The following is a 24,448-nucleotide window of genomic DNA, read 5'->3' on the forward strand; positions in this document are numbered from 1 at the left end:
TCTTAGAGCAGGTGGAACAAGCTCTAAATAATCCTTTCTTCTCCTTTCCAGACATGGTAGATGAAAAACCTCGAATCTAAGTCAAAATACTGTAAAAGTAAAGAGTTTGAGCGGAGCTCAAAGGAGACTCCCTAGCACAACGTGCGGTAGAAAAATCTGAGGGGCAGAAGGTTCTCTCAGGAGGGTTCTAGAGGGTGAGGAGCTCGGATTGGTTCAGGGAAAAGTTTGGGCCTTTTTTACATAACAAAGGCTATGGGTTGCAAAAGGGAAATGGGCCTAGGCCTCTTTTCATTTAGCTTTACTACTAAGCACTGCTTTTTAATATACCGGGGACTCCCGTCTCAACGACGGGGAATGATTCAGGCATGTGAATCTATGAAAGTTCCAATACTGGAGTAACTAGAATTGAAACCACTTGGCAGGACAGAACTCCCAGCAGTGGAATTCAGGGATGCTGCAGGCGAAGTCTCCGATGGCCCAGAGACTTCTATCAGGAAGCAAGCACACACAAGCCCCTTGAGAACCTTGGAAAAACAGGATTCAAATGCAAAGTCCAGTTCTTTCACTAACCACAGACAGAAGCAGAAACTGCAGGCCAACCCATCAAAGCAACACACAGCAAAGGGGCAGTACTCCTCCTGACATCTCACATCTTGGCAGAGTCCTCAATCCAGAAGGGTTCTAAAGATGTCGGGTTATAGGTCCAATACTTCTACCCCTTTTGGCCTTTGAAGTAGGCATACTTCAAAGGAAAGTCTTTGGTGTCCACAAGATCCTGCCTTGGCTCAAGACACACTATAGGGGAGTGGAGACAGCATTGAGAGGCCAGGCAGAGCCCTATTCAGGTGTCAGTGACAACTCCTCCAACCACTCTAGCTAAGGAAGGCACATCAGTCTGGCGATTGGCAATCAGAATATGTAGGGCACACCTCAGCTCACTTTTTGTGACTGCACAAACAACCCAGCTGTCAGTCTAAACCAGACATTTATTCCACAGGCAGGCAGAGGCACAGGATGGTAAAGCAAGAAAATGCTGACTTTCAAAAAGTGGTACAAAAGGGGGTGGTGATGGACGGAGCATCTGAACCAATCAAACACTCACACCCAAGTCAAAAGATCTGGGTTTAATCCATCACCGTTGGCAGTTCGGGCTGGACTGTTCCTATGAGGCACAGGGTCAGACTGATTTGCATATGGCCATGTCTGAACTGGGGTGGCAGAGTGGGCTAAAGAACGGTGATGGATTAAACCTAGATCTTTTGACTGGGTTAGAGTGTTAGATTGGTTCAGATGCTCCGTCCATCACCACCCCCTTTTGTACCGCTTTGTTCGCCATAAGTTAGCAGGGTATGCTCAGACGTGAGTCCCTTGCTCACTTTGCCATTGGATTCAAGCAAGCCTGGCTGAAGACGGCTGAAATGCCAGAAACCGGTCCTAGGAAGCTTGTTTCCGGTCCAGGGAAGGCATGGCTTGGCAGTTCGGGCTGGACTGTTCCCATGAGGCACAGGGTCAGACTAATTTGCATATGGCCTTGTCTGAACTGGGGTGGCAGAGTGGGCAAAAGAACAGTGATGGATTAAACCGAGATCGTTTTACTGGTTGTGAGTGTTTGATTGGTTCAGATGCTCCGTCCATCACCACCCCCTTTTGTACGACTTTCAAAAAGTGGCATTTTCAAGCACACAATTTAAAAACCACCTTGCCTAAAAGATGTGTTTTTAAATTCTGAGCTTAGAGAGGCCAAACTCAAAATCTTTCTCAATTGAAAGTTACACTTGTAAAAAGTGACAATGAAGCTCCAAAAATAACCTATGGGAGAGCTAGTCCTTGCAATAGTAAAAAAACGAAATTGGCAGTATTTCGCTATCAGGACATACACAACACAACAGTACATGTACTACCTTTCACATACACTGTCCAATGCCCATGGGGGTACTTTAGGACAACCTAAGGGGTGCTTTCCATATAGTAAAAGGAAAGGGTTGGGCCTTGCAAAGTGGGTGCACTTGCCAGGTTGACAAGGCAGCTTAAAACTGCACTGGCAGACACTGCAATGGCAGGCCTGAGAAAGGTTCACAGGGCTACTCATGTGGGTGGCACAAACGGTGCTTTAGGCCCACTAGTAGCATTTGATTTACAGGCCCTGGGCACACACAGTGCACTCTACTAGGGACGTGGCAATAAATCAAATGTGCCAATCATGGATAACCAATCATAATCACAATTTATACAGGGAGCACTTGCACTTTAGCACAGATAATGTGTCCAAAGTACACAAACTAGCAACATCGAAGTCCAGCAAACAATCAAAAGTACAGGCGGTAAGAAGCAAAAAGACAGATGAAACCACGTCAACTATGCCAGGTTTAACAGTCACACAACAAATAATTGCTAAGCAGGAGGAGAACCGACTAGCCAGCCTTGAGGGTAAAATCATCCAAGCTCTAGATCAAATTGAGCAAATGGAATAACACCCCTCTAATTCAGAAGATAAGTTGTCACACGTGACAGAGACTGCACAGCAGACGGAGAAGCAGCTGTTGCTGATAAAGATAAAACAGGAAGAATTGGAGAATCACTCCCATCAATCGAACCTTAGGCTAGTGGGCATTCCAGAACATAAGTAGGATGCAGAAGGGGGCGATTACTTATGCGACTAATTTGATCAAAAAATGTGTTCTTTGATTCCCTGAAGTATTTAACAATTGTGAGGAGGCATCGAATGCCCGCCCAAGCCCCTGGAAATCCAAACCTGAAATTCCCTCACACTTTGCTGATAAACTTGGTGGATTTTTGTATTAAACAGAAAGTGCTCTGGAAGGCTAATCAGGAAAAAGCTTTTGACATGAATAATACATTTATGATGCAAATCTTCTGTGCTAGGACATTGGAATCAGCTCATAGGCGCAAAAAGAATTAAAAGCTCTTGTCCCAGCTTTTCCCAGCTGCTCTTATCCATCCTGATTAAGATTACAATTCTGCATAAAGGTCCTTTAATTCCTTGCGCAACTTGGAAGAAGCACGAAAGCTCCTGGAATAACTTACAGTGTTCATAATGGCAGCACCACTGATGGCGGCAATACCGACAGATTTTCGTAACTCTTTCCATTGGATGCGGGGCGGGGAAGCTCGGCACAGCTACATGGTGCCAAGAAGGGTAAAGACTAGGCTCTGAGGCAAATTTGAGGGAGGCTCCAGAGGATGGAAGGGGATTAGGGGAACTAAGAGGTAGAGGGTGGTGCAAGAGAGGAGGGGTCAAGGATCAATAAAAAAGGGGGAGTTCACATGATGAGGAAACTAAGAACATGGAGAGATTTAGGGCAGAGCTAGTTGAAAAGTTTCAGGCATGTAAGGACCTTTCTGGGCACAGATTTATCAGCTTTTAAGTTTCTATAATGCACTTGGGTATATTGAACTTTGACCACGAAGGGGGGGCAGTTCTTCCTCACAATACAAGATTGAGGTGGTACGGCGGTGTGATTTATAGGAAGTACATGAGCAATTCAATTTCATTATCGGGGAATCTTGGGGTGAGTTAATTTTTTAGAGGATACCCACCTCAGAGTCCTCTCCTTTTCTACACAAGTGCCGAAAGGATGTGGACTTTGTCCATTGCACTTAGCACATTCCACTTTCCCTCAAAGAGTAATTTACTTTTTGATGTGAAAGGGTGCGCACGGTGGAATGAATGCGTTTTAAGATTTTTAAATACAGATGTACATTTTCACAAGATACATTGCACTTCGCACTGCACATGCTGCTGTATGAAGATGTGAGCTCTATGGGTAGGCTTAGATGCTTTGGCAACAGCCAGTTATAGCATTCAAGAAATGCAAGCTCACCCCCGCCCCCTACATGTAAGAATACTGTGATATGTCGACACTAAAGAACGTGTTGCATGTAATTACCTTTAATGCTAATGGGCTGAACAATAGATGAACGCACAGCGCAGTCAATGACTGGATAGTAAGCCCTTCCCCTGACATCATCTTACTTCAGGAGTTCCATTTTAGGCAAGTGGGTAACCCATGTCTTGTAATGTTTAGGAATTGGGTGGATTAGGTAGGACGATTCAATGCTAAAGCAGTGCACAAAGGGGGTTGCCGTATACGTTAATGACTTTCTGTAATATCATATAAACTTTTCTCAGACTGATAGTGAGGGCAAGTGGGCTCTGATAAGTGGTACCTTGAATAGGGCTAGGGTCATGGTTTTCACTATCTATGCCCCAATGCGGGATGACCCAACTCCTACGTCTGATCTCTACCAAGCTTTGTCTGCAATCCTGGGTAAATTAATAGTGGGCAGAGATTTCAACCTGCTAATCAATCCGTCATTAGATTCATCCACAAGCACTTGAAAGCAGAATAGGCCAAGGTCCGCCAAACTTCTATTTGATTATATGAAAACCCTGCAGCTGGTTGACGGTTGGAGGGATGAATATCCAGCCAGGCACAAACTTATATGGTTCTCAGCACACTATAAGTCGCCAGCCAGGCTGGATATTTTTTCTTGAATTCTCTGGGCAGGTTTGTGAGGGATTATATACATACACCAAGTGGGTTCTCGGATAATTCTTTACCCATATCAGTTTCAGGGATGCGGCCTGATAAATCCACTGCTTTTTGGACTTTTAGCAGGATCAAGCTGGAGGACGAGTACTGGGTAAAAGAGACTGAGACCGAGATTAACTACTATTTTATTTTTGTACTTGTTAGACCCCACACAATATGGGATCTGATCAGAGCTCAGTACAGAGACTGCTTTGATCAACGCCACTGAGGAGATAGGAGCTGTGATGGATAGAGGCAGTGCGGCAGCCCGGATTCTCCTCGACTTATCAGCAGTGTTTGAAACAGTGGACCATAAGCTGCTGAACAAATGACTGGGAGTCTTAGGAATGAACGACTCAGCCCTGGCTCAGCTCACCTCATTTTTAGTGGACAGAATGCAATCTGTGGCTCTGGAACGTTTTGAATCTGCTCCTTTCTCTCTGCTCTGTGAGGTCCCACAAGGATCCTCACTCAGTCCGCCATTACTTAATGTATGTGACTGAGCAAGTTATCTTGATAAAAACAATCTTTGATTCTCTTTGACCACCTATGCTGACGAGACACAAATTGTTGTGTCGGCCTTCAACAATGAACCATCTACCTCATTACGCTTCCATGATTGTATGCAGGTAATCAGCTCATAAATGAGCAAACACTGCTTGAAGCTCAACTTCGAAAAAAAAAAAAAAAAAAAAAAAAAAAAGGTAATATTTTTTTAAAGTCTCACGCCAGCATGGGCCTCCCCTTGGCAGCCAGACGAACTGGGCTCTCTTCCCAACCCCATAACCAAAGCCAGGTATATAGCTGTCCTGATTGACAATAAGCTGACTTTCAGAAACCAAACAAATGCCATAGTCTCCTCCGCTTTCTTTACGATACGGACGATAAATAAAATCCTTCCTTTTCTTCCAGATAACACTAAAAGGACCATTATCACAGCACAGCACTAGTGTTATCTAAACTGGATTACTGCATCAGACTCTAGATGAATATTCACAGTGAACATCTAAAACTGCAGATGGTTCAAAATGCTGCCGCCAGATTACTACTATGCATACCCAAATTTCAGTCCATTTCCAAAGAAATCCACAAACTACATTGGCTTCCAGTAAGAAACTGTATCAAATTTAAGGCTCTCTGCATCACCTACAAACCCTTGAAAAACGCTGGACCTGTATTTCTGAAGCATCTCTAAAAATGGTACCAACCCACCAGACTCCTGGGCTCTGTTGAGGCTAAGCTAATTGTTACGCCCAGATTCCGTAAATCAAATTGGAGTGGAAGAAGTTTGGTCACTAGAACGGCTAAGCTATGGAATAGTCTCCCCCACCCTATAAGAGCCTTGCCATCGCTGACCTTCTTCAGGAAGGAGGTCAAAACTTGGTTGTTTAACAATAAATCCCCCTCCAGTCATGTTTAGGTTCGCACCAGCGCCAAGACACCTGAGGGAATACAAGTGCTATACACATTTTGTTAACATAACATATTTTGAGGTTAATTAGCACACAGCCAGTCTTGAAATGATCTCCAAATGGGGACTCTGGTTTTAAGCGATCAGAGAGATTTCTCTAAGTTACCCTGCTGCAAATCCTCTATAGAGTTAAATAGTTGACTACCCAGATACTTAAATGTTGTGGGGTACCAATACAGGCCCTGGGGGTTTTTCAGAGGCCGCTGGGTGTCCTTGACAACCGGAAACAGAAATGCTTTTGATTTGTTAGCTCTGAGGCCCGAAAGCGCCTCAAATTTCCCCATAAGCTGAAGTGCATTGGCAGAGCCCACTGAGCCATCAGCTAAGTACAGTAGAAGGTCATCGGCATACAAAGAAATTATGTGCGCTCTACCCTCCAGCACCACCCCAGCGCCCACCCCCCTCCTTCCGAAATAGCTCAGCTAAGGGCTCAATGGCCAGCACAAAGAGGAGGGGGATAGTGGGCACACCGATTTGGTGCCCCTGTAGACTTCATATTGCAGTGAGGTGGTTGTGCCAGTTCTGACTTGTGCGGTCGGTGCAGTATAAAGTAGTTTAACCCAGGTCATAAGGAACCCCTTGTTGAAGAAAACATGTATTGTTGTCAGTTCTGTACAATTCTAAGCATCTGCCTAATGAAAAGATGGCTGAATCTTCCAGAAGGTTATACAACAACATACGCATAAATTCAGATTTTTCCACATTGGGATGCTCGAATACAAGAGTTTCTGAACACATGTCTTTCAAAGCAATAAAAAAATCTTCCTAACCATATAAAAAAAAATAGTTTTCAGATTAAATTATAGTACATTTCAACTAAACTTGAAACTTCTGTAAACATAATAGTATCAAACTAAGTAATTCTGTTCACACAAAAGTCGCACAGCAGATTGATACAGCAGTGACTGCTGCAAGTATATGCTTTAGATTGGAAGGTTGGCCCCATTGAGATGATCATCATCTTTTATTACCTGTTCAGGTTCCAGTGCTGCCAATGTTCTGCCTCCAGCTCGGGCCATTTCAGCTTGCTGTTCCACAGTGGGTCCTGCAGGTAAAAATAACAAATACAACAAATGAGACCAAATATAACCAATAAATGTTGTGCTCTCAGGTTACCACAATACATGTAGCTCCCTTTATTGAGCTAATATCAAAAATGTTCTTCTGGGATTTAGCCTTGTGTGCATTGCTTGACTAGGATTAGTCAATTTAGCATTTTTCCAAATGCCAACTCAATTGTTTCTGGAACTTTGACTGCAATATCCTGCTCTCGAACTTCACATTTTCTGGGAAACAAAGACAATGAAATTCTAAAGAATAATTGTGACAAACAAATACTCTTCCAAGGACTGGTACAATCTGTTTTCTAGTGTACCTATTAAAGACTTTTGATTTCTAGTTAAAAGTGAACTCATCAAAAATCAACCCCCTTATCACTATCAGCAACACAGTAAAGTGGAGTTTCTACAGTGGGCTAGAGGTCATTGTGCCTCCAACAGCTTACTTCAAACGATGTCTGCAAGTTAGGCACCTACATTGATGGAGTATTCTGTGGCGTTTTAGATATAGAATGCAACCAGTAAGTCTTTCTGGCAAAAAATTAATTACGGAGGGAAATTCAACATTATATTCCCCTAGTCTTGATTTTAATGCAATCACAGCTTGACTATGAAAACACTACCTACCTCGGCCAGCCAGATAAACAAATATAAACCACAAGAATTAAGCTACACTCTACTGATGAGACCCACATAGGGCAAAAACAGTCTTGGGTTGCTTGTGGTTCAATTCAGAGAAGACCTGGCAGTTCAGCTGGACTGTTCTCATTGGAGCAGGATCAAGGCGGATATGCATATTGCTGGCTCTAATTGGAGATGGCATCGTGGGCAAAAAGAATGGATTAGGGCGCGTCCCCAAGAATTTACCAGAGGCTGAGATTAATTCAAGCATTCTACTCCTCACTTTTTTATATGCTGCCCTAAGTGTGAATGGAATGCTGAGACATGGGCCCCATGTTCCTTTTGCCACTGGAACCAAGCTGCACTCGACTGACGAGTCCCAAATAAGGCAAAACTGGTCTTGCGTTGCTTGTGGTCTGGCTCAAAGAGGACCTGGCTTGGCAGTTCGGGCTTGACTTTTCCTAATGGAGCAGGATCAAGGCTGATTTTGCTGGGTCTAACATGGAGGTGGCATTATAGGCAAATAAAACCTGACACAAATTATGGACTGGGATATGGCCAGAGTAATTACCAGTGGAATAGATTAATTTAAGCATCCCTCCCATCACTTTTTGTCCACTTCCTTACATACGGATCTCATTCGAATGGCTTCAGGTCTCAGAGGGGATGATCAGTGTCAAGGATTGGGGGAAGGGAGTCTCAGTTGGGAGTAATGACGGCTTCTAGTGTCCCACAGGTGCACCAGAGAGCAGAAAGGAATTTCTTGCATAAGAATGCCAGGTTTGGCTTTGTGAAGGCTGTTATAGGTGCGGGGTCAGTGCCAGGGGGTGGAAAAGTTGGAAGCATGTCATCAGCCCAAATCCAGTGCTGCCATTAATTCAGCATGTCAGGCTCCCTGAGGCAGGGTAGTGAAACTGAGGACAGGACACCCTACTACTAGAACAGAAGTGACTAATTGAGGCTGAAGGGTCCCTTATACTCTACCTGTGTCAAATCCTGGATATTTTTCTCTATGGCACAGGACCTGGATGAGGAACAGAGCCACATATTTCAACGCTCATCACATGCCCAGGCGATAAAAAGTTTTGTCTCCTTACATGATGGCTTTGGTGGTTTTGCAACCATATTTGTTGTATACCTCAGATCCCTGGCTGAAATATAATCAGATGTCTGAGAAATACAGGACCCAAGTTGGCAAAAACACTAAATGCAAAACAGAGGGCCTTGAATTGTATTAATTATGTTACTGGTAGCCAGTGAAGACCTACAAGATGGGTAGAGATTGTTTGAAATGTCAGTATATGAAGCTTCAAATAGGCTTCTGCATTCTGAATATTTTGCAGACGATTGGTAGAGGTCTACAAAATGCCCAGGTACAGAACTTTCCCATAGTCCAGGCAGGATGCAATTATTGCTTACCATTAATGTTTTTGTTTCCATGTGATTAGGGAGGGTCCAGAGTAACTTTTTAAAGCTCCTTATGGGCCTTAAAATGTGCTTTGGCAACAAAATTATAATTGGTCTTACTTCATCACCTATGTACTCTCATTTGCAACTCATTTTTATCATGGGATGGTGGAAGGTCAGAATGTAGATTAAGGTAATACCTTTATGTGTGAATTTCATGTCTTTGTAGGGTTTGTGTAGTAGCCACTATTGCCTGCCATCAACCCTAACTCACTCTTAACTTTAGTTTTTGTTTTGTCTTATATGCTTATGACAACTTAAAATGTACCTAGTTCCTGATTTGTTTATTCCGATCATTTGACAGTCATTAGTTTTTATACTATATGTGTAGGCACATAGACAACATTTTGGAAATATGGTAGTAATGTCCTCAAACACCCACACATGCGCTATTAACACCAACACAAAACTGACATTACTGAGACATAGCACATTAATACAACAAAATTGATCTGCACAGCACTACATAATATAACAATACACAAACAAACAACATAGACTCAGTAACCACACAAACATTATCACAACAGGACAATTAACATGACACTAGACCCCCAAATAAGTAGTGATATAACAAACACACCATGACTATACAACAGCCAGTGTGTGCTACAGTACATGGTGACCGTGCATGAGTGTTTATAGGCATCATGCTGGTATGTATGTGTGCCTAGGAGTGAAGCAGTACGTAAAGGGATATACACGTATTCGTGCACAGCACTAAGGATGCTTAAGTGTTTGTGAGTGGTACACTGCATGAGGGCCTCCTATTGAGAATCGCAGGGATTGCTGGATGAACATGTGGAGGTAGAGGAGCCCCGTTAGAAAGATTTATGGATTGCTGCATTCCTGAGAGCTGGATAAGACACACACTGGAGGAAGAAAGAGCCAGGCTCTTATGAACTCTTCAAAGGGGCTCTTTGATTCTGAAAGAGGTCACTGGTCAAAGGGACCTGGAAACATTTAAGGAAGGAGATGGGGCTAATAACGTAATCCTAAAGAGAAGCCTGATATTCCACTGGATTTAGGTTATGTGTTCACATCAGTGCTCCTCATCAGAAATAGAACCGGTGTCAGACTTTTCCTGCTCAAAATTAGAACCCGTCACGGACTGGGAACAGTGACCAGTAGGCAAGCATTCGGCACAAAGAACAAATGACGGGACTAAGGGAAAACCCCTTCTAAAATACAAAGGCACTCTCACAAGTGATGTATCCTAAAGACTCTGTAGATGGGTTCTAGATGGGTTCTCAAAGTATTCAGCCCAGAGAGTATCAAAGGCACCAGGTTAACAATTGTTACCTTCAAGCTTACCTCAATTGAATTTCTGATAATGTTAAACTACAAAAAACAAATAAGCGGCTGCAGAAGGTTTTGTCTTCCTTTGAACCTATGGTTACTGCTCTGGTGGTCTCGGGGTTAAAATGTGTTGGGATGGAATAGGCCACCTGCATGGCTCTGCACTGCCTGCACTCCCACCCAAAGTTTCCCATGCCAATGCTGATTCACTTTTGGCCATACTGCACACCAATCATGCATGTACACAGAGGGCCCACTGTGACAAAGAATATAACCTTAGAAGGGTACACCATGTGTATCTGAGTCAGTATACCATCAACCCACCAGGCTAAAGACTGAACGTGGTTGCAGCAACAGATTATACTAAAAATAAAGTGTTAGACCGGTCATCCTTAGGGTGGGTCTTTCACCAGACATTTTGCCTTTTACCTCTTGTTATTGCTGAATATTTTTCTTTGCCTTTGGACTTCTTAGCACTTTACCACTGCTAACAAGTGTTAAGTTCATGTGCTTCTCTCCTAAACATGAGGATATTGATGTACACCTTATTAGCAAATTTGTTGTACTGATAAGTCCATTGTTAAGTGGTATACTAAATACCCATGGCCTGTACTTCAAATGCTACTACTGGGCGCAGCACTAATTCTGCCCGCCACACAAGTAGCCTTTCAAACCAGTCTTACGCCTGCCACTGCAGTGACTGTGTGTGCATTTTACTGCCACTTCGAGTTGCCAAGTAAAAACTACTTGCAAAGCCTTAAACTTCCCTTTTATTACATATAAGTCACCCTTAAGGTAGGCCCAAAGTAACCCTAGGGGAAGGGTGCTATGTAAGTAAAAGGTAGGACATGTACCTTTATGTTTTGCATGTCCAGGTAGTGACAAACAGCCTATTTCATTTTTCACTACTGTGAGGCCTGCTCCTAGGCCTGCTCATAGAGAGGTAGCGACCTGGACGAAAAATTGTCCAGAAGAGAGTACTGCAGTAGATGGACTTAACAAACTGTCAGAAATCTATAAATTAAGCTGAGGTCCCCTTTGTCTCTCTTCCTCCCCCTTTCCCTTTCTTTTGAAGTTGGGAAATGCAAGAAATCTCAGGATAAAGTTACAAGCTAGGAACAAGATACCTCTTGACTGTGCGTTACAAGATTCAACACGGACACCAAGAGACATGGTATAACACGCGGTTGTCCAGACCACCAACACTAACAACAAGGCCAGAGATGCGGTATGAAATCTTGAGCCATACAGTGCAGTCTAATAAAGAATAAACTACAAACCCGACCTGGGAATGTTATATGACGGGCTTTTGTACACGGAGCGCAACTATTCATCCATGTAAATAGTGGACTGCGGATTAAGTTCTATCTATATTTGAACCACATCTTTCACTTCTATACTGGTCTCCATGGGCGAATTCACATCGCCCAAAGGGGCTATATCAACCAATAGGATACACTGTCATCGATTTCATTCGAAAACATAAACGAAGTAGCATGGAACAGTACAACTACAACAAGAAATATCAATAAAGTTTGCAAAGTCAAAATGGACATAAGATGAGAAAAAGGCTTGCGCAGTACAACCAAGCATTCTTTGGTGAATGCAGTATACAACTTTTATTAATTGTTGGACACTAGTCTTTCCTCCATCAAATCGTCAAAATAATTTTGTAGCACGTATTCAAGGAAACTACAAATCCCAAATTACCCTGGGTTTCCGGCAGCTTGGGACGTGTAAACATGTCCCACACATTACACGCTCTAACTGCTTGTTTGCGGAAATCGACCGCACTGTCATCCGTAGTTCGGAACCAACTGAAGAACCTACAGGTGAACCGTCGCGCCTAGTCCCCACCGCTTTGTTCATGCGCGAATGAGTATTCTAGAACGATTCATCGGTTAAATAAACTCCCTCTTCTTTTGAAATAATAGGTTTTGTCCATTGCCAATCTTTGGAAAAAAAAAAAGAATCGACCCGGAGGCAATATTCACCTCGAATGAAGTAAGTTTAATAAAGTTAGCCTTTATAAACAGTTTACAACTCTGAGGAAAGGCGGAAGTCTTATATATGATGTTGCGTTTGCAGGTACTGCATATTTGTTGAGAGTGTATGGGTTCGATCGATACAACATTGAAAAGAGAGATTAACGCAAGTGTTGCTTATCCATCTCCTGGTCGAAAACGCATTTCATTTCAAAGCCGGTATCTATCCAACTTACAACTTGGTTTGTTTGTTGTGTTTATCTTGTTTTCAACACAGTTCCCAGCGTCCGGTTTGGTATTTTTGAACAGCTTGAATAAGAGAAGGTAAGAACTATTTAAGAGGTCTAGAGTGGTGAGCTATTGATCCTATCTTGAGAGTAAGCCTAAGAAAACTCTTGTCTGTTTTACAGCAATTGGGTCCTGAAGAGAACTCGACATTTATCAAGAGTTCGAAACGCGTAGACCATCTATGTATCAGCCATAAGATTGCACAACAAAACTTGATTTTTGTATAGAAAGAATATAATTTGATGACACTGTGTACTATGGCTTGCTTTTGAATTATGGACAGAAATGTAGAAAATGAAATTGTAATTTAGTAGGGGATAGCTGTGAATGTGATGAATGAATGTGAGAGCGTTTGAAAAAGGTTGAATGAGTGATTGAATGTGAGAATTAGGAATGTGAATATGTAAATATGTCTTTATTCTTTATGTGATTTTTGTCTTCAGTTGAGATTCTAAAAAATTGAAAGGTGGTAAAAATGTACAAACTTTGTTAAGAAAAATAAATAAAAAGAAAAATATTTATTCAAGACAAAATTAGAAGTCCGTGGCACATGTTTTATTTTCTTTTTTTTTTTTTTTGAAAACCTTTATTGTGACATAAGGCAAATACAATTGCAGGGCAGCAAGAGCACAGTCGGTCAGTATCACAGAGACGGTCAATGCAAATCAATAAGTCAAAACACATACATCCCGCCTCCTCAATTCCACATCAACACCCAGGATACTGTCGCACCATAATGGTACCAGGATAAGAGAGGTTTTTTTTTTTTTTTTTTTTTAAAGTTCAGAGATAGAACAGGATCCGATGTCATATAATCTAGTAACACCAGAGGTAGGGGACATCACAAATCAGGATATGCACATTCGGGACCACTGCAGGTGGGGCGCAGGCACTAACGTGCACTAAACAGGTTAGACAACAAATAATACATTACGCCCCCCAATGCAGCACACGCCCGCCGTCTCTAAAAAGGAACTAATATAACATCCCCCATACAGGCTTGAGACATAAGAACATCCGGCAAGCCACCTACTACTCGGAATCCCAAAGATAAGAAAAAGAAAGAAAGGAAAGAAAATGCCAAGCAAAGCAAGAGAGAAAAGAGGCCCTAGAAACTGAAAAAGGGAAAGAAAAACAGAGAATACCCCCCACCCTGCACCCCTGCCTCCGGCTACGGCCTCCCCCTTAGCAGTGTGCCTGTCGCCCATTTTATGAAACCCGAGATTTAGAAGAGAGAGAAAAGAAACTACCACCCACCTAGACTAAAAGAGGAACCCAAGCGAGGGAAGGAAAAGAAAGAAATGAAAAACGGAGGGGAGCCCTCCAGCAGTCCCCCGGCCTCTCCCTCTGCAAATAACGTATGTGGACAGGACGGAAAACACCTCCGCTAAAAGCAGTACAATAGAACAGTGCACTAGGCACAGGATCAGCCCAGCATGGTAACAAATAAGACAATATGCCACACATCCCCCATAAACCCGCAAGCAGGAAGTATCGAGACGGAGGAAACATCATTTTTCCTTGTCCTGTCCTGCGCATACCACGATGGCCCACCAAATTGTCGCACTCCCAATCCGCAATCGTAAGGAATAGGAATATCAGAGCAAACCCAGACAGCAGCAATTCTGTAGTGCTGCGATGCGATCGGACCTCATCCGAGCCCGTTCCTGCCAGCGTGATGGACCCAACCTGACGCAATAACATGACTGCCACATCGCAATCGGCAAAGCAGAGCAGGGAAAGATCGTCACATTGTCAAAACGTGGTTGGAGCAGAACCAGAGATACCAACAGCATGGCGTAGAAAGAAAGTCCATCGCTCGGTTCCAAGCAGGAGCCCACGGATAGTTCTAGATCACGAATGTCACCAACTGGAGATGGCTCGAGAGCCCGTGTCCCGGATTCTGGGATATCAGTAGCCGGCACCATATTGTCGCGTCTGGGTAAGAAGTGAAGCATCCCACTGTGCGCCCACGAACCACCCGGGCTCATTAGTTCCGCCACAAAGACAACCTCATCCAGCTTATCACCCAGTGAACGGGCATCCTGCTCCAAGGTATCGCGAAGGTCAGCTAGGGCAGCAAGGAGATCGCCAAGATGTAGTTCTGCTCCGTGCCCCCTTTTTGTCAAGCTCCTACATAGGATGCAAATCAGGTCGGGACTCGGTTTCACGGATGCAGCACTCTGCTCCTCTCGCTACGTTCCGAGGAAGCACAATCATAGATCGGGGCCGGGGCACGCGCAGCAGGGCATCAGGCGTCATGGTATCACCAGCAGGGCACCCAAACAGCGGAGACGTAGCCAAAACACAGCCGCCGAGGGAGTCCGCGCTATTAAACGCGGCCGGGCTCAAATTCGGGATTCTCCCGCAATTAGCGGGACGGGTCTCACCGCGGTCCCCGGCGGCAAGCGAGCAAAGGTCCCAAAAAAGCACAAACGACTCAGGGGAACCATGAAGAGTCGATCTAACTCATGCCCCCAATCAGCTGAGCGAGCGATCCGAAAATCGGCCGGTCCGATTCGATCCGGAGCCGACCGGCCCCTCACTGCAGCTGGTGGCCGTTGTTGTTCAATTGATGGCCGGTCCTGCAGTCCAGACGAGTCCCCGGTCTTCAAGCTGCCTCGGGCCGCAAACGCCGCTGTCCGTTTCTCCCCGTGTGGAGGTGGTACAAACCTCGGGGACGCGCCATCGAGTACCGGAGCTGCTCCTGCGCCCGTGTGTGCCCTTTCGAATCAGGATATCAGGCAGAAGGCGCCCTCGGGAGGAGATGGTACACGGAGCCGGGGGACTGGGCGGCCATCTTCGACGCCGGCTTGGTTGTTTTATTTTCAATATGCTCACCTGAATGAGAGTTAAAATCAAGCAGCTGTATTGGCATTTGTTTAGGTAGATATTGGTCAGTGGCTTGACCTTAATGTTGGGAGCCCAAACCTAGTGGTGTTATTAGTGACCTCTCATAGGTTAGCATTGGGAATTCCATAACACACTTTTAAGCTGTAATTCCTGATCAGAGAGGAGTAGCTTTTTCATGTTTCATATGTCTGGAATGGTCTTGACAAATCCTACTTACTGGTGAAGTTGAATTTAACATTACTGTTTTAGAAATGCCACTTTTAGAAATTTAACATTTCTCTGCACTTACGACATGTGTGCCTGACAGCCTGTCTCCAAGTGGTACTAAACCTGGCAGATATTTGGCAGCCACCGGCAACCCCAGAACACGGCCTATCCCTGCTGACGAGGGGTGATACTCCGAAACACGTGTCCAGGGATGGCGAAGACAGCGAAGATAGCAGAGAATCGAAAGAAGATGCATCGCGGAACACGTAACTACATTTACCATAGTCCTTAGGGGCGATGCCGCTGGTGTGTGAGTAATGTGCGACCCCACACCCAATTGTAATGTTAAAGCTCCCTCGAGCAGTTGGCTGACGAGCCTGGGACCCCGCACCTACACGCCTGAGTGGTACTAAACCTGGCAGATATTTGGCAGCCACCGGCAACCCCAGAACACGGCCTATCCCTGCTGACGAGGGGTGATACCCCGAAACACGTGTCCAGGGATGGCGAAGACAGCGAAGATGGCGAAGACAGCGAAGATAGCAGAGAATCGAAAGAAGATGCATCGCGGAACACCTAACTACATTTACCATAGTCCTTAGGGGCGATACCGCTGGTGTGTGAGTAGTGTGCGACCCCACCCCCAATTGTAATGTTAAAGCTCCCTCGAGCAGTTGGCTGACGAGCCTGGGACCCCGCACCTACGCGCCTGAGTGGTACTAAACCTGGCAGATATTTGGTAGCCACCGGCAACCCCAGAACACGGCCTATCCCTGCTGACGAGGGGTGATACCCCGAAACACGTGTCCAGATGGCGAAGACAGCGAAGATAGCAGAGAATCGAAAGAAGATGCATCGCGGAACACGTAACTACATTTACCATAGTCCTTAGGGGCGATACCGCTGGTGTGAGAGTAGTGTGCGACCCCACCCCCAATTGTAATGTCTCCAATACATGTATGGAGTGGGTGACAGCTACACTTTGTGCATTCCCTCCGGACAGCCATAACGCAGGAAGAATAGGTGTGTCCGAGTACCCAACTATGCATTCTGATGGCTCTGCCTGGGCAGGATGAAAGGGAGGGGCTAACATTTCACTTGAATATGCAGTGCCCTCTTCCCACACAAAGGACTGATTACCCAACACAGATAGGCTGGCAGACTGGGTTGAAAGGGATACATAATCACTTGAGAGAGCTGCATTAAAGTCACCCCGCCCCCACATCAAAGGCACTTTTGGGTAAATGTACTGGGTCTCTGACGCCCTAAAATCAGACACTATTGGACTTGTAACTGAAGTTCTGTCAGAAGAAATGATGTGCTGCTTAAAGTACTCAACTGGACTGCTGTTCTGGAAGGCTTGCGTTTCTGTTTGTTGCCCTGCTACCTACTGCTCTCTGACTCTGCTGAAGGACAGCTGGACTCTGCTTTTACTCCAAGTGACCTCCAAGGGCTTGTTGGCTTCCCTCCTGTTGTTTGAGACTCAGGGATATCAAAGTATATACCCTTGCTCCTGTGCCTGGCTCACTGGAAGTGACCCAGATACTTGCAGCACGGATTTCGATGCACCTCCAGTCTGCGTGTAGCAGAACCAGTGCATCAACCTGGTGCAGGAGTAAAATCGGGACATCGCATCAGAACCAGCACTTTGCCTCCAGAAATCGACACATCAGAAAGCGTATCGCTGCTGCTGCAGTTTTGGGACACTGACGCATCCCCTCAACTGTGTGGCAGAATCCAACGCACGTTTGACAGCTCTTGATTCCAGCACCCCTATTCAGAACGGAGGCATCACCTTCACTGCATGGAGAAGATAGACGCATCCTGTACCTGCTGGCTTAGACATCGACACATCTCGCTGTTTGCGACCAGGAAAGGTATTTGTTCACTGGGGCCTGCATGGGTCCTGTAGCAGACCGGCGCTCCATCGCAGTCAGCCCGAACTTTGTATTTGCTCCAGACCCGCGCGACCTAAAGTAACCTTTTTAGTGGTACTTGCTTCTAAGTTCTTTATTGCATTTATTCCTTTACAATTCAATCTCAACTTCTATACATTGGATTTTTGTGTTTTGTTCAGAATTTAATACATTTTTCTTAAACATGTGTGAAGTCTTTTTGTGGTGTATTTATTGTGTTACAGTGTGTGTATGGTGCACAAATACTTTACACATTACCTCTTTAGATCAGCCTGACTACTCTGTGAAAAACTACTAGAGTGTGTGCACAGGCTATCTTTTAGTGTGTACCTAGCTGACTAGAGTGGTGGTTCCTGCCTGGCCTGGGTGTATACCTCAGCCAAACAGGAATCCCATTTCTAATAGGAAGGTCTTGTTATTTTTTACGTGAGGATAGAAACTTACCTACTGCCCTCTTCGGATTAAAATTGTCAGTCAGTCCCCTGCAACCAGGTTCTTTGCTGCATCTATGTGAAGCATGGATGGTGCATGAGATTTACCCTATGCATGTGTACTAGGACGTTTGTGGATAATTGGTGCTAGGCTTGACTGTGGCATCAGGAATCCATTTTGGATCTCATATGGATAACTGGTACATACGATGGAGGTTGGAGAGAGCCTGTTAAACAGAAATGTGAATTGTAGGACTTCTTCAAACCAGTCTTAAGGTCCTTTTTATTGTGCCAGACGCTAGGGTGAGGAGGTAAGAATAGAGAAGGACCTGAGAAAGTGTAGACACTGTCCTTATTTCCTTACTTCTCCACTATGTTCCAGAGGCTTTACACCCAGTATGTTCTGAAGCAGCTGAATACAGAACCCTCTGCCTCTTTAGTGCCTTCTGTTTAGATGCCCTTTTAGGGAGTTACCAGCCCAACCCTCCTTCCAATAGAAGACACTGTGACCAGTCTGGGAGGAATAAAGAAAAAAAAAGCCAGGAACTTTTGAACCCGGTTCCCAAGCAGAACTTGGGGAATACAATCTCTGTCTGCAAACTTGGTATAAGTGTGTGGCAGTAAAGTCCAATCAATGAGCCAGGATTTCTTAATAACCACTTCAAGGGTTCCTACACCAGTGAAGAGATAGAGAGAAACACTTTCAAGTCTAAGGTTTGGGTCACTGACTGTCAATTCCTTCTAAGGTTCGAAAACAGGAACATGGAAATTCACGATTCAGCTGGGAAAAGCTGCCTTACAATAACCACTATGGAGGAGCCCATTGACTGCTGGGAGGGATACAAGAGGTTTCCCCACGTCAAAGAATAGCTGTCTAGAAGAAGAGGATTTAAATGACTTGGACAGTAGGAGCAGAATACTGGCCTCCTGTAGTCCAGGGAAGAAACTGCACCAAAGGCGCTTTGTTGAGGCTTTGTGACCCTCCCTCTGCACAGTGCTGAAGAACGACGTAACTTGATTCTCAAGTCTATGCTGGTGAATGGGTAGCCTGATCGCCTTCCACACTATCGAAAAGCAGTCAGGAAAAGGTGCTGAATAACTACTGAAAACAGACTCAAAAGAAGCCCCTTAGATGGCTTGAAACCACATTCAGCAGATTCATCGGAAGTGCCTGTGACATCTAGGCGCTCGAAGAACTGCCTTGTATAGTCGGGAGTTGTTCATGAAAGACCCTTTACAAGGATAATCACGGTGACCAAAGGAAAGCTCTTGACTGGTTAGGGTGGTTGGCTTTTGTTTGAGCCCAACAATATCAATCAATGAAGATTCCCATCCCTACATAGAGTGCTACCGAGCATACCCTCTGCAGAACTGTGCCCATGTAGCTTTGTCTCTTCAAACCCGAAGATGTGTGCCTGCGCACCACCCCAACACAGAATTTGACATGAAGGTCAAAGGAGCATGGGTAAATGAGAGCTGCAGTTCCCCAAAGCCTATGGGCACACACAAGTGGGAGCGGCACCCACTCTCAGCCTTCCAGGTACATCTCATTTGGTCAAGGTACTGGGTGGAAACAAGGTTGTGTGAACACAGTAACTTTGTCAGTGTAAAAACATCCATATCTTACCCACCTTAACACTGACAGATCACTAGTTGGGGAAAAGAAAGAGGAAATTGTACTACTCAGCCTTGCAATAGCCTAAATGTATAAGGCAATGATTGTGTGTTAACACTTGTAAGAACTGGACAATAGACTAAAACTAGAGGTGACTAGTCCACCCACACCACAATCCTTCCTGCAACAGTGTTAATGTTGTCACCCTCTACAGCTCCCTGTGTATTGTTTAGCTGTATGGTGTAATTGAAGGCCATTTTATTTCTCAAATAAAAACACTGACTGGGCAAGGAGTTATTAACAGTTGTTTTATGATTCACTGAGTTCTGAGGCTCTAACCCCACAGCACCTCCCTGGGTAAGCTTGACTACTCAACCTCATCACCATGATGGCCAAGTGCTAAAGGGATGTACATGGTACCTAGTCTTGGTTTCAGCAGTAAGACAACCCCCAAGACACCAGAGATTAAAAGCTCTAATTGTTACAATTTGAGACCAGTACAGGTCTCGAGAATACTACTCGCCCACTCGCTATGGCGAGTCAGTTTTCATCAGGGCGAGCATTTGTTTAGGGCCTACTGGAGAGCTGACAAATAATGTGTTATGTTCACTCACAATATGAATGAGCAATAAAGAGGCCTCTAAATCTTGTTTTATCTGGTCACATTTGCTCTGCATTCAGAAACAGAGGTCAATATTTTGCTGGCACCCAATTTCCAAATTGTTTATGTGCTACATAGTTATTCGGTAAAACTGGATGTTAATAGGGACGTCTCTGGCCATTCTAATGCATAATGTGCTGTCTGTATATAACAGTGAATTACCACATCACGCTTTAGCAATATATTCATTAAAAGGAAGCTTTTAAACATGAACTGAGAAATATTCCTGCCCCAGCCTTGATGACAATGCTATTAGTGAACTATGAGGCATGTGAAGGGTCATGTGTACCCTATATGAGGGCTTAATTCTTGTTCTACATGGAGCAAACGTTTAGAGGTTTATTGGTCCACAGCAGAAATGTTGCCCTCACATATTTGAAGGTGCTCTCATATGTGATAACGAAGAAAATAAAATATTTGCATACAATCACACAATTTGAGACCAGTTTATGGGTCAAGCACATTACTGTGCGGTCGAATAGATTATTCAAGTTACTAGACCTGCAGGTCTTGTAACATGTGTATGGTTTTTCCAGGCCTGCACTAACCACACTTTCCCATGGGATTCCTGAAAATGTTTGACAGAAGAGATTGGAGAGCGGATTTGGGTATTCTCTGGCCTAGTAAAGACCTCAGGGAGCAGCCCGGAATTCCCAGGCTACCGCCATGGACATCTACCCCAAAGAGGGTCTCAAAATGGGCTCTACTGTTGTATGTGTGATGCACCACTGTGTTCACTCAGTACATGTGGAGCCAGAGACAGGAGCCTCAGAAATGCAGTAATCCCTTCCTGAATGTCAGGACAAATTATTATGACGTGAATGGAGATTCTAGGAAAACAGAGGCATACTCGACTAATGTATACGCACTTCTGTGCTCTCAATGCTGGAAAATCCTAAAAAATGATTTTTTTTTAAATTAGGGCTACCAAAGATAGTGTCCGTTGATGTACCTACACAAGGCACAGTAAGGCCCGGATGCATGAAAACAATAATGCTCAAGCAGCAATTGTGGAAACCAAGTACAGCAAAGCAAAATAAATTATTGTCCTGGAATGGAACAAAGAGAGTGACGTATCAGAAGAAGGCAGACAAGTAAGGCCCTTGTAAGGCTAGGCTGCACATATGTTATTTGTTTGCTGTGAAACAGACATTCTGGGGCATGGCTTCTGTCCTGCGAGGGTCATGCCATAAGTCCGCAAAGAGGGTCACTTTTAACAATAAATCCACCCACATTGGTTGGCTGTTTAACGACTGGATAATTTACTAATAGTATAGAGACTGAGAGCAGAGGCCTAAAGGCACCATTTACATCTTATACCTTTAGAGATACCCATTGAAATACTGTAGTCTTTTACAGGTAATGTTCTTAGATTACATGTATCGTAGCAGTCAGATTTATTTTGCAATTCCTAACATTTGCTACTACAGCCTTTTAGGAGACATTTTAAGTTTTTACAGTTTGGTTCCAGTATTTAAATGAACAAACTACTGCACTAAGCAGTGACATCATTAGAAATAGAGCTACAGTCCCAAAATATTCTAGTTATTACTAACAGAGTATGTGCTCTCTCATGCTGGTTCATCTGGACCTTCAAACAGAATGCCTATAGGGAAAGACTTCAACTTACCTGCAGGTTTTACCTCAGAGAAGAAAGTGCCAACTTTCTTTCCTTCAACAATGTCTGTGATGACATGCCCAGAGATCTTAGGATGGGTACCATTTGCAATTACAACGGAAGTGCCACCTTGGAGGGCCCACAAAGCAGCTTTCACCTGCAAAAATAGTATGCAATGATAAATCTGTATTTCATGAAAATGTTCTAGCTTTTTAGGAACTCATTGCTTACCTGTAACAATGGATCTCGTGTTAAGAGTATTTCTCACTTCGAATTTTCTAAATAAAGCACTAAATCAACTTAGAAGAATAAGTTACTCAGTGCAGTAATTCTGGTGACATTAAGCCCATTTAATTAAATGATGGAGATGTCAGAACATTTGCAGTGTCCCTCAAGAGGGTAGAAACTGGAGACTGAGCAGCTGCTCCCTCTCAAACTCCACACTTTGGCTACACATAGACCATCTGTCCTCAGTCTACCTTACCTGTCCACCATACATTTGAAATATATATGGTCAGGTTTGAAAATAAAGAGGTGGAGAGTGGTTGGGATGAAGGCCATATGATGGAGGGGTTAAAAGGCTAACAAAAGAGCCATTCTCATGTATGAGTAACTTCTTAATACAGCTGTTAGTCCTCCTGGTCATACACATGGAGGGTTTGGAGAAATGATTTATAGGAGGAAGGTTTAAGAATGGTACCCAGAATTCAGCAAAGGTGAAAATATTAGTCAGCATAATTTGATCAAATTGCGTCTCATACCTTTAATTAGCATCCAACACGATGCTAGCAGAGACGAATACTAGATGAGTCTAAGCAGGTTGGATACTACATTTCACATCAAAGCTTTTATTTAATGAATCATTGTACTCTTGTTCTTGACACTGGGTTTAATTAAAGTGACACTTCCAGTTAGTAGTTTCTAGCAATGGCCTCCTATTAACATAGAATCATCAGATAACCTTACCTGCAGAGGGCTGAAGGAGTAGCCCAGGTTCTGCAAAGAAGATCAATTAGAGTGTTTGACAGGTTAACAAAGAAGCCTTAGCACCACCAGTATGGGTCTTAGGTTACAGACGGAGAGGTAGTTCTGTGCAGGGTATACCACCAGAATACACTGGGATATTAAGTGAGTAATGTCTGTAAATTTCTGCTGCTATGCTTGGAGTAGATGGTTAATATGCTTATAGCCACTTTTGGAACTGACAGAAATCTCTTATTCTGCCAAGCACCTTCCAAAGACAGATATTGTCTGATTTTTGTTACGACAAATGATTTTCAAAGGGCATAGCCTCAGATTTTTTTTTTAACTGTTTATTAACATAACATCAGTTGGGATACATATCTTACAAATCTTTTACTTCGCGTTAACAAGTACTGGTGACTAATCTTTAAAATATTCATGAGATTCGCATGAGATATTTCAAGTATATCTCTCACATCGCCATATGCAGTGAACAACAACATTCAGGTTTCATATTTTTTCAAGTCTTGTTCTTAAGTTTTTAGGTTTTTGAAAACAGAACCAGGAGTGACCTTCCCCTAACCCCACCTCGTTCCTATCTCTAGGTAAGGGCTTAGTGATTCTTCACCTCCTCCCCTGTCTCAAGTACATAGTATGTCAACCACGACGTCCAGATTTTCTTGAACTTATTCGGGACTCTGGCCTTATAAGTTACCTTTTCTGCCTCCAAGTACAGGCCCATGCTCGCTCTCCAGCCACACAGATCTTCACCCGAAATGACTGATCTTAAACAAGACATGTGAATAACAGTAAAAGGTACATTAAGATCTTTGAAGTATATACCTGCTACAACAAAGCCAGTCCTAAATGTTAAGGTCATAACATCACCAGATGAATGGACACACACGATTTATAAGCCATGGCATTCAGCTGAATATTCAAATGTCAGTTCGGATCTGGCTTTACTATAGAAGAAATTAAGTAAAGGAAGCCATCAACATGCCAATTTTCTTCTTAGTTTTTGATGGAGCAGATAGAACTTCTCTCTGGAACTTTTGCAAACCACTATAGCCATGAAATAGGCCTTACATTGGTGAGCTCCAATGCCTGTTTTGCTAAAGGGCGTAAGCAAAAGTGTCTTTTTATTGAAGTTCCAATCAGGAAAGTAGCACTTGGCTTACGAAGCTCCAGGAAATTGACCTCTTGCTGCTTGGTTAATTGGCACCTCTTCATCAGAAGGCTGAGGTCATCACTACAATGTTTAGACAAATGGCAATCAAGCTCAGATTTGATAACAGAGCAGCTAGCTAAGCAGTAAGGGAAATAGGGCTTGTTTTCCACGCTCACTATTTTTTATTTTTTTTGGTAAATATATTTTTATTGCAGGAAGTGATTCTAAGTACAACGTTGGCATCTGCTTCATTATGCAATCTAGTGTGGGT

General features: G+C 43.8%; 1 protein-coding gene across 4 annotated transcripts in view; it reads right to left on the bottom strand.

Moving 5' to 3' along the window:
* The window catches only part of ALDH18A1 (aldehyde dehydrogenase 18 family member A1), a 387,760-nt gene that overhangs the window by 118,407 nt on the left and 244,905 nt on the right, over positions 1 to 24,448 (bottom strand). For all 4 annotated transcript variants that reach the window (XM_078643525.1, XM_078643523.1, XM_078643524.1 and 1 more), the window contains 2 exons: positions 22,056 to 22,200; positions 6,996 to 7,069 (listed from right to left, as the gene is read on the bottom strand). In XM_078643525.1, coding sequence (XP_078499651.1) covers positions 6,996 to 7,069; positions 22,056 to 22,200 — 219 coding nt within the window. The remainder of the gene's footprint in view (positions 1 to 6,995; positions 7,070 to 22,055; positions 22,201 to 24,448) is intronic.

Source organism: Lissotriton helveticus, chromosome 5_1 (assembly GCF_964261635.1).
Source record: "Lissotriton helveticus chromosome 5_1, aLisHel1.1, whole genome shotgun sequence".
Classification (NCBI taxonomy): domain Eukaryota; kingdom Metazoa; phylum Chordata; class Amphibia; order Caudata; family Salamandridae; genus Lissotriton; species Lissotriton helveticus.